The sequence below is a fragment of the Triticum urartu genome, chromosome 7A, assembly GCF_056163025.1.
Source record: "Triticum urartu cultivar PI428250 chromosome 7A, HENAU_Tu73, whole genome shotgun sequence".
Taxonomy (NCBI): Eukaryota; Viridiplantae; Streptophyta; class Magnoliopsida; order Poales; family Poaceae; genus Triticum; species Triticum urartu.
Genome location: NC_141879.1, coordinates 27,465,996 through 27,477,395, shown reverse-complemented (window position 1 = coordinate 27,477,395; position 11,400 = coordinate 27,465,996). Strand labels below are relative to the sequence as shown.

The 11,400-nt window shown below is 45.2% G+C and overlaps 1 protein-coding gene across 1 annotated transcript; it reads right to left on the bottom strand.

The window, feature by feature from the left end:
• Positions 1 to 748: 748 nt before the first annotated feature.
• On the bottom strand, positions 749 to 8,966 carry LOC125524304 (putative disease resistance RPP13-like protein 3). Its single transcript, XM_048689377.2, has 3 exons — positions 8,393 to 8,966; positions 1,839 to 4,105; positions 749 to 866 (listed from the first exon to the last, which is right to left on the bottom strand). Exons 1-3 carry the CDS (start codon positions 8,875 to 8,877, stop codon positions 862 to 864), a joined length of 2,757 nt encoding a protein of 918 aa, XP_048545334.2. The 5' UTR covers positions 8,878 to 8,966; the 3' UTR covers positions 749 to 861.
• Positions 8,967 to 11,400: the final 2,434 nt, after the last annotated feature.

The window sequence follows — 11,400 nt, the reverse complement described above, 5'->3', positions numbered from 1 at the left end:
TTGATTATTGTGGAATTTCTGCCATTTGGCTTATATTTGCTTAACAGGAAAAGACTGCAACTTCAGTAATCTTCCTCTACTTTTTTTTGTAATAACTTTCACTTAAAATATACATTCACAAATTCTTGGAAGAAGGATATCAACTAAATGCAGAGCTAAAAGATACATAATACGACCTTGGTTTTTTTTTTTTGCAGGATACGACCTTGTGCTTTTGACAAGCTGGCCTTTTGAATATCAATGTAGCTGGTCTTTCTAAACTTTTAGTACTTATACATTTACATTGGAAAAATTGAAAGTTATGAGTAGACTCGTCCGGACAACTGTTTACATAATGTTATAATTTTTTTTGTTCCATCAATAAATCTTCTATTTACTAATTGGAGGCACCAAACGAGGCTCCACATTAATCCTGGAGGTTAGAAAATTTCATCCATTAGATTGAGTAATAATCAATTAATAGCCATCGGATGATCATGAGGCCCGCTACAGCTATTCCACATGCGTGAGACAACCTAACTCGTCTCCTTACGTTTCCTTTCCTAATAAAAATAGTAGTAACGAAAAGAAAAAAAACATCTAATCTCTTTCCATCTCCTTCCATGATAAAAGGAAGAAATCGAGTAGATGTTGCGTCCTTCCCCATATTGATTGGCCGGTACAAGTGGGAGGAGAATTCATCTCCTGTGTTCATGCGCCTCCACGCAAGGGTGCAACAGCTGATCTTCCATAGCACTTATCACCCATGTGCTCAGATCTGATTTGTAGCAACAACCCAACAAGATGCGGAGCAGGCCATGATTACCGATGGACTCTCCGGCACGCATGCTTTGTGGATGCCCAGAATGTTTGATAGAGGGTTTATCCTGTAAGCACCAGAATTTTGAGGTGTTAGCAATCTGCAATCAGCCACGAGGAACAAAATTCATTTTCCTTATTTATTTATGCATCTTAATTTCTTATTCTAGAAGCAGATGTGTGGATGATTTCTGGATTCTTAGAGGGAAATCAACCTAGAATATCTCCACAAAATAAAAACACTAATCAGGCATGTACTTTAAGGAGAACAAAACTTGTATATTATAATGGAGATAAGTGATCAAAATTGCACGTTGAAGACCATGTTGTCCAAAACCCGAGCTTTTGAAGAACTGGAGAGAGTAAGCTGCCACAATATTCTCATCACTTTTCTTAAACAGTAACAAAATCCAAATAAAACTGCCATCTGTCAACCTCGGAAAACAACTGGCAATGCATAATGGTGCTTAAGCTCACCAGCATCATGAAGTTGACATAATACAGGAATAAAGGAAATGAAATTGAAGACTTCTTGTCCTAGTATGGGAGAAGTTATTAAAATGAATACATTCTAACTAAAAGTGCTTATTCTCTGCACATTGAGTTCTCTTCAAAACTGTTTGAAATAACTGAACTTAGCTATCTGCACCCTGTTTCTCAATGCCGAATTGGTAAACAAGACTTTGAAGACACCTACATTGTTATCCATCTTGCAAATTTCTTTCCTTCCCTGTGTAGTTATACATGTTGATCTAATTTCATGCACTGGCAATATGTCTGATTGTAATATGATATTTGTTGCAAATAGCATATAATAGTGCATGTTTATGACGAGTCCAAAATAAATAAATAAATTAATGATGTTTTCTGTGCCGCATGGGACACCGTGCTAGTTATTGTAAATAGCATATGATGGAAAATGAGGTAGCTACAGAAATACATCACTTGGACGGACATACTACTCCCTCCGTCCCAAAATAAGTGTCTCAAGCTTAGTACTAAGCTTCAGTGCTATTTTTTTTCTGAGCAGAGACACTAACTTGCAGTGGTGATGTCCTGAAATAGATTTTTGTCACTGTTGATGTCCTGAAATAGATTTCTGTCCTCCCGTTCAATCATCTTGACATATTTGTGACTAGGATGGATCTTGTGTTGTAATTCTCTGCTGCAGCCAATTAATTGCAGGTTTTGTAGCGCAGGCAATGCAAGCTCGTCTATCAAGACGGTAATATGGGTGTCCCTTACCACCAATATTCGCAAGCAATGGAACCCATCATGCTGGAACTCAAGCTTCCCTTCCTCATCCTCATATGAAACCCCCAACAACAGTGAGAGCTTGGTAAGACAGGGCAGTTCGCCCAGCCTTTTGATGAACCATTTGTGCAGCTGCATCTTTGACAGTGATAGGTCGTTCAAGTTTGGCAGCTGTAATACAGGCAACGACTCTATGCGTGACAGGTTCCCAGTCAGACTCACCGTCTTGAGACACTGGAGGGAGCAAGCCTCCGTGAATATGTTCACTGGTAGACCGTCTACTTCCAACTTGAGTGTGGTAAGGTAGTTGAGCTTGCTCAGGTTGTGTGAAAACTCATGCTCTTTGAGCTTCCCTTGAACGATCACATCTACGATCTCGAGGTTAACCATTCTTGTCAGAATCTTGCCGTCCCAATCCTCTGATGTTCGCACGGAGTCGAGCGTCTTTAGCTGCTTCAGCTCACCGGCACGCCTCGGTATGATGAGCTTATCACCAGTCACATGCCGTAGCGATATGATCTTCCAGAAGGGTAATGGAAGCTCACGTACTGAGCTGTTTTTGACATCCATTGTCTGAAGATTGCTGAGTTTCCCAATGGATGCATGGATCGTCTTCAGTGACTGGCATCGCGCACCAAGGTAACGGAGATGCACCATGCTTCCGATTTCCTTTGGCAACTCCGTGCCAATCTCCATGCCCTCGAGCATGATGACCCGGAGGAACTTTGATCCTTGAAGCAACTTGGTCAGGACAGATTTGGGAATGTTGTGCTTACCTGAGCACAAAGCAGGAAAGCAGCAACAAGGAAAACAGGAAGAAGGAAAGCAGCCAGTAATAGGAGGATTAGCCGTGGTCTCTCTCTCTTCCTGGAAGATGGCAATAATGGAACGCAGCTTGGGCATCGTGTTATCCAGCGCTCCGTATCGATCCATGCTGTTGTGCAGTGTGAGGCGTCGTACAGTTGCCGGCTCAGGGACGTGGTCACCCTGATGCATCTCCATGAAGCTCGCCTCCTGTGCCTCTGAGCGCGCAAAGGACTGGACGCTGCTATTATGGAGGGCCAAGAGGCGGAAGCTGTCATCGCCGCTGGCTGTTTCAGCGACCAGTCCCCTAGCGATGAGCTGGCTCAGGTAGATGTGCCCGAGCTCCTCCGCCGTCTTCCCATCCCGTGGCGCCAGGAAGCCCTCCGCTACCCACAGCTTCACCAGTGTACTGCGGTACGCCTTGCTGTTTCTCTCCAGGAAGGCTGTGAAGTAAAGAAAGCACAGCTTCAGCTCATGATGCAGGTCCTCGAAGCTCAGGGACAGTATCTTGTCAAGCCGCTTCGACTTGGCCGACTCGACGAGGTACTTGAACACACTGTCCCATTCGTCAGGGAACTCCTTGTTGTGCATGAGGCCGGAGAGCAGGATCACCGCCAACGGCAGGCCACCCGTGATGTTATGGACTTGCTTGTAGTATTCATCCCTCTCTGCCTCTTCCTCTTCCCCGCCGTGGAGCCTCGTGTGGAATAACTCCTTGCAGTCCTCGTATTGCAGGCCCTTGAGCTCGATGGTATCTTCGTGGTAGTGCTTCACATGGTTCAGAAAATCCGGCTTCTTCTTTGTGATCAGCACTACACGGCTGCTGGTTTCTTCATTAGGCAGGGCATGTATCACCGCGTTCCAGTCCGTGATGGTCATCTCCCTGCCGTCGATGACGACCAGGTAGCGCCGTCCGGCAAGATGACTCTTCACTATCTGCACAATGCTTCTACCGGGCTGCTCGATATTGTCTTGCTCTTCAACACTCTGGGTCTTCTTCAAATTCTCCCAGATCGATTTGAGTATGTTGGATACACCCGCTTTCCTAGGTACCTTCACCATAGCGGATACCTCGAACTGATCTCTGATGGTTGATTTCTGGCAGACGCTGTTCACGAGCATCGTCCTGCCCACGCCGCTCTCACCAAGGACGTATATCACTTCAAGATGCGCATCGGAGTTCAAAAGCTTTTCTTTCAGTTTCGATTGTTCCTTCTCGCGGCCGATGATCTGTGGCTTCGAGACGTTCCTGCGTTTCCATCGACATGAAAAGTAACAATAGACAGCTAGTGTTTGGCAGGCAATCTGAAACCTAATACAAAGATTAATTTCATCTTGACGTACTTGATAATGCAGTTACTTAACACAATGATCGAGAGCTAGTGTTTGGCAGGCTTGGTGAAAATTCGGCGAAATTCATAAAATTTCGGTATGCATATTTGTGGTTAATTTAGTCTATGAATCATAAATCCGCTTGAAACTTGAAGCCGTGTTTCGCAAATGAGATTTGCAAAAAAAAAAAGTTTCTTGCAAATGAGGTCTGAAATTTCTCCAAAAGATCTGAAATCCATGTGTTTCGGTTTGATGGAAGGTCTTTTGTCTCTGCGGATCAAGGTGGTAAATTCGGTTATCGTAGGGTACACAACCTCAAGGCAAGGACGGGTGTAGAAGTCCAACCACTATGCCGGTAGCAAGTTTCTGACCACTTTGTGTTCAACACCAATCTATATGGAGTTCAAAAAAATTTGAATTCAAATCTCACTTAAAAAAAATTGAGCAGTACTTTCCGGTAACAACGGTAACCATTTTATCTAGTACCAAAAAATGTAGTATTCTCTAGAATTCCCAATCAACATTACAAATTACTCTCGCTCCGTCCCCCCCCCCTCCCCCCCACGCGGCTCGATACAGAGCCCCGCTCCCGCGACGCGCCCCGAGCGCGCGTGACGGGAGACCTAGATTGGCCGCCGGCGACTCGCCCTCTCCAACTCTTCCCCTCCCACGCCGCCGCCGGAGTGCGTCCGCCAGGCGAAGCCAGTGCGGCTCGGGCGGCGACGGGATCTCTCCCTCCTTCCCCTGGTCGTCGTGGCGGCGGCGCGGGTCGGCTGTGCAACAGCAAGGGGCGCGACGTCTGGCTGGATTCCCCGTGGCGGGGACGGCTGGATCCGGTGGCGTCTTGGCTAGGAGGCGGTGGCGCGTCGCGGTGGCGCTGGTGCCGGGATTTCAGTCGGGATCATCTCGATCTCGATCTGGATCTCGATCGGGGGTGTCGCGATCGCCAAGGACGACGGCAGCTTCATCGGATCAGCGGCGGCGTGACCAGATCGGCGGCGGCGCGACTGGATCTGGGCCCAGACATGGGCTTGGTCTCCGGGTCGCAGTCGGCGCGGTGGTGGGTGCGACACGTCGGCAGCTAGGACATACTGATGTTTGGTATTAGGCTCGGACATTTGGCACGCCTTCATCAAGAGGATAGGAGTAGCGACATGTGTGTTGCCATGATGGTGGCTTCGGCCATACTGATGTATTACTTTGTAAGGTCTTTGTGAATAATTAATAATATGATTGCATGCATCGTCCAGATGCAGAGCCGGGGGTATATCCTCCTTTTCAAAAAAAATGTAGATCTAACAAATTGTTAACTATAGTTTAATAATGAGTCAATTACGTCATTGGTGCTAGAACTTGGCATGAATGGTCACTTTAGTGCTACAAGTTGTGGTGTGCATTGAAGTAGTGCAAAAACATGGCTTCGCGGTGCAAATACGGTGCATATAAATTCACTTGTATAAGTCCGCGACGCTGATGAGGCATGCCAGCGTGGCATGGGCCCGCTGTCAGTGAGCAGCGAGGAGACATGGCGTGTGACCTGCTGTTTTTGCAAAAAAAAAACTTCAGTTTTTATTTTTTTTTGCACAAAATTACGCTTGCAGGCCCACTTGTCAGAAATAGCACAAATTGCACTGAGAAAAAATAGTACCGACGGGGCTTCAAACCTAGAACCCGCAGGTAACATGCGTGCGCACCTAACCAAAACAGCCAATGTGACATTCATAGCGTAAATTAAATATTTTAACTCAAATGAAAAAGGTACCCAAAGGGCTCGAACCAGGGACCTGAAGATTTCAGGAATACAAGATTAACTACCAACCCACTAAAATTTGTTTGCAAGTAGGCTATTGTCTATTGATACCACTAATATATATATAAAGTGAGCCCGAGCGCACTGTGTTTATTCTACGCTCCGACCCATGGAGCGCACCCTGTTTGCTAATCGGTTACATCAGTCTTTAATTAGCGCAGCCACATGCATGCATATGGTAAATAATTTAATTCATTTACTATGTTTGGCCCGCGTTTTACTAGCATGCGAGTCGAGGATGCGAGACAGAGGACATTGCTTGTTGACCGTAATTCATTTAATCCTGTTACCATATTTAGCATGGTTTTTTTACTAGCATGGCGGGATCAGTGCATGCGGATGGTAACTGTTTTAATTCAGTTACCATTCCTAACATGCTTTTTACTGCCATGTGAAACAACAGATGTCAGTAACCCAATTTGTTCTATTACCAAGTTTTTCATGGACGATTACTAGGTTACTACATTTCCCATGGTTGATTACTATATGCCATTACAAGTAGGCATGTAGAAAGGAAAAATGGTGGTGGGACCATGCACCTGCATGTCCAGCCAGTAACCAAATTAAATATGTTACTACTTTTTTCTTGGTTGATTATTATGTATCATTTGAGCATGCATGTAAAAAAGACAAATGGTAGCGGTGTGTGAACTAGTGGGTGCAGATAGTAACTGAATTTATTGGGTTACTATATTTCTTATGGTTGTTTACAATGTGTTGCTACGACCATGCATATAAAAAAAGAAATGGTGGCGGGATGGTGAACCGATGCATGCAGATGATAACCGAATTAAATCTATTACTATATATTCCACAGACTTTTACTAGCAGGTGGAAGAATAATGCCGATTAAACCAAACGGTGCGTGCAACACAGGCGGAGCGCAGAGTAAGTGTTTTACGCTCCTGCTTAGTTTAGCGCCACAGGCGTATATATATATATATATATATATATATATATATATATATATAAGAGTTGCACTTGATTTTTCACAAAATCATAAGTATTTTTTCCCTGAAATTCTTCCTGAAACTCATAAACATTTTTGAAAACATGAAAACTTTTATATACTGCATAAATATTTAGTAAAACATAAATAAATAAAATTATGTGAATATATATTTAGAAAGGTTAAATATATTTAAATACACACTAATTTAGTTTTACAAGGCTAAATATTTTATTAGAAATGCGCGGTGACCTCAGGTAAGAGCTTTATCTTTTTTAGCATTTCTTGTTCGTGGGACAACTTATTGTTATTTTTTTCAACATAATTAACCTTTCTAAATTACGTTAATATTTTAAAATTTTATGAATATTCATTAACTTTTTTTGTATAATTCGAACTAACATTTTTAATAAAATATAAATGTAATATATTCATGATTTTAGAAAAATGTTTATATACTTTTAGGGAAACAAATATTTATGCTTCTCGAAAAATCATGTGCACATTTATATGTAAAATATTATATTTTCTAAAGAATAGAAATGCGGCCTCAACATAAAAGAACCATTAGCCTATGTATAAGAAACAATCATCGTCGGGTATTGGTTTGCACTATCTGGATAGGAGCTCGTTGGTCTGACTGCTGGGTGTTTTTTATCCGAGTTTAGAGTTTTAATTTTTGTTGTTAGGCAAAACTGGTGGGCCTCCCCGTAGGCACTATTTTTACTCTTAATGCGGGCCTCCCAATGTTATTTTGTGCGAAAATATAAAAAATAAAGTTTCTTTTTGTTTCAAAAGAGCAGGCCAGACACCCTGTTCCCATCGTTTGGTCACTGACAACGGCCCCCATGCCACGCTAGCATGCCTTGTCAGCACCAAGAATGTATAAAAATGAGTTTCATACCGTATTTGCATCACAAAGCCGAGTTCTTGCACCATTTCAATGTACACCACAACTTGTAGCACTAAAGTGACCATTCATGCCAAGTACTAGCAACAGTGGTGTAATTGACTCTTTAATAATTTGTTCATCAAGTAAAAAAACTGTAGTGTTTGTTCCAACGAAAAAATAGCATGCTGTACAAAATAGTGCTGGCTCATAAAATATGCTATTAGCGTGATATAGTGCGCTATTAGCGAGAGATTGCACACTGATTTATTTAGCGAGACAATTATCTACACACTATAGCATGCTATTAGCGGCCCTATAGCTCAGAAAAAAAATATGAAATTGTTTACGGATCTCAATATCAGATAGACGGCTCTCGGTAATATTAACCCTGCTACAAAACTGCAAAGCTTAGTCGACCTCATTGGCCTCTTGTGCTCCATTCAGTAAATTTAAACTAAAAAGATGGCAGATCGGTGTACTTTTATAGTTCAGCACATATGCAGATCGATGATAAAGATAAACTTGGCAAGTGACACTGCAGGGGAAGGCTGACCAGGTGAGTGAGACACTTGAGGAGGCAGCAGACGCGGTCCACGTTCGCACAGATGATACGGCGGCGGAGTCGTCCAGCCTGTACTTCTCCTTGTTCTTGATGATCTCCTCGAGCCGGCCGTTTATGGCCGCGATCTCACCGGAGAGCCTGTGCCGGACGAGGAGCTGCGTGGTGGAGCCGGCGAGGAAGCCGAGGATGGCGCGGGACCAACTGGGGTACCGAGACAGGTCGACGCACAAGACGTACTCGTCGACAGCGTCCTCGGCGCTGAACGCGGCGTCGCGGGTCTGGCGCACAAGCACGCGCATGAGCTCGCTGGCGCGGGTGCGGCGCCGGGGGTCGGCCTCCTGAAGAAAGGCCAGCAGCCACATGAGCTTGTCGCGGAGGTTCCCGATTTCGCCGCTGACGGCAACCAGCGCCCTCCCCTCGCTCAGGGCCAGCTCCTGGAGCTTGCTCACCAGCGGGCCGACGATTGCCTCCGCCATTTTGGTTCCCTCACTCACTTTTTGCTTACGATAGCTAGATGTGGTAGCAGTTGGTACTTGGTAGTAAGTGCTCCGTAAGTAACTCCAACGAAAACTCGTAGTGGTGCTCGGGCTCGCTTGCTCATTTTATTTTATAACCTTACTCCCCAGATTTTTCCATGCCGGTCTCTTAATGCACGGGGCCCAACCGTACAGGATGGACCCACAGCTATCAACGATCGGCCCACGTGCTCCTTGTCCTTGCGCTGCAACGAGTATCGTCCACACTTGTTGCACTTTTTTCCCTCTAGCTAGGGTTTTGTTTTCTCCCAGAGGCAATTCCCGCCGCCGTCGAGCACTTCACCTTCCCTCCTCCGTTCCCTTGCAGGTTTGGTCGGCTCGGGCTGATCAACGGGTGATCTAGCATCACTTCCCGGCCTTGGCCTGCCCCTTGGAGGTGTTTTGGAGAGTTAGGGTTCGCTTCAAAAGCCCGATCTAAGAGTTTCCTCAGGCTAGGGTTCATGTTTTAGCAGCAGTGGGATCGAAGGCCAAGGAGACATCGGGTTCTAGCTCTGCGTCAGAAGTAGAGAAGATGGTGGCTGATTTGGGGCTTCGTGAAGATGATCTCAATGATGTCGTCTTTGATGAGAAGGAGGCGCCACCGGATGCGACTAGATGGATGGCTGTGGCGAGGGTGCATATTGATAAGCCCTATAGCCAATTCTCGCTTTTCAAGAACGTGCGGGCAAAGTGGGATCTAGCACATGACGTGAAGTTTCGTCCTCTGGAGGATAAACTCTACACTTTGCATTTCTTCTGCCTTGGGGACCGGGAAAGTGTGATGCAAGAGGGGCCGTGGAATTTCAGAGGAAATGTCATCATCATCACCCCCTATGATGGGATCACCAAGCCAACAGAGGTGAACCTTTATATTCTGGATATCTAGATACAGATCCACGATGTTCCAGACTTACATGCACATCCAGTGGTGCCTTTAGCAGCTAGGGTGGGAGAGGTTTTGTTCACGGAAAACATAATGAAACATTTTGCTGGGAACTTCTACCGGGTCTGGGTCAAGATAAATGTGCACAAACCCTTGAAAAGCAATATGTCCATGATCCGTGATGGCAAGCGCCAGATTTACCGTGTCAAATACGAGCGCTTAGCAGATTGGTGTGTCGTTTGTGGGCATCTGAAGGAAATATGCCCTCAAGGCAACAATAAAGTTATTATTTATATTTCCTTATATCATGATAAATGTTTATTATTCATGCTAGAATTGTATTAACCGGAAGCTTAGTACATGTGTGAATACATAGACAAACAGAGTGTCACTAGTATGCCTCTACTTGACTAGCTCGCTAATCAAAGATGGTTAAGTTTCCTAGCCATAGACATGAGTTGTCATTCGATGAACGGGATCACATCATTAGAGAATGACGTGATTGACTTGACCCATTCCGTTAGCTTAGCACTTGATCGTTTAGTATGTTGCTATTTCTTTCTTCATGACTTATACATGTTCCTATGACTATGAGATTATGCAGACCCGAATACCGGAGGAACACTTTGTGCTACCAAACGTCACAACGTAAATGGGAGATTATAAAGGTGCTCTACAGGTGTCTCCGATGGTGTTTTTTGAGTTGGCATAGATCGAGATTAGGATTTGTCACTCCGATTGTCGGAGAGGTATCTCTGGGCCCTCTCGGTAATGCACATCACTACAAGCCTTGCAAGCAATGTGACTAATGAGTTAGTCACGGGATGATGCACTACGGAACGAGTAAAGAGACTTGCCCGTAACGAGATTGAACAAGGTATTGAGATACCGACGATCGAATCTCGGGGAAGTAACATACCGATGACAAAGAGAACAACGTATGTTGTTATGCGGTTTGACCGATAAAGATCTTCGTAGAATATGTGGGAGCCAATATGAGCATCCGGATTCCGCTATTGGTTATTGAACGGAAACGTGTCTCGGTCATGTCTACATAGTTCTCGAACCCGTAGGGTCCGCACGCTTAACGTTCGGTGATGATCGGTATTATGAGTTTATGTGTTTTGATGTACCGAAGGTAGTTCGGAGTCCCGGATATGATCACGGACATGACGAGGAGTCTCAAAATGGTTGAGACATAAAGATCGATATATTGGAAGCCTATATTTGGACATCGGAATAGTTCCGGGTGAAATCGGGATTTTACTGGAGTACCGGGAGGTTACCGGAACCCCCCGGTAAGTGTATGGGCCTTATTGGGCCATAGTGGAGAGAGAGAGAGGAGACCAGGGCTGGCCACGCGCCCCCTCTCCCTCTGGTCCGAATTGGACTAGGAGGGGGGGGCGCCCCCCCCCTTTTCCTTCCTCCCTCTCTCCCCCTTCCTTCTCTCCTAGTCCAACTAGGGAAGGGGGGAGGGGAATCCTACTCCCGGTGGGCGTAGGACTCCTCCAGGGCACGCCATAGAGGGCCAGCCCTCCCCCTCCTCCACTCCTTTATATATGGGGGAGGGGGCACCCCATAGACAAACAAGTTGATCATTG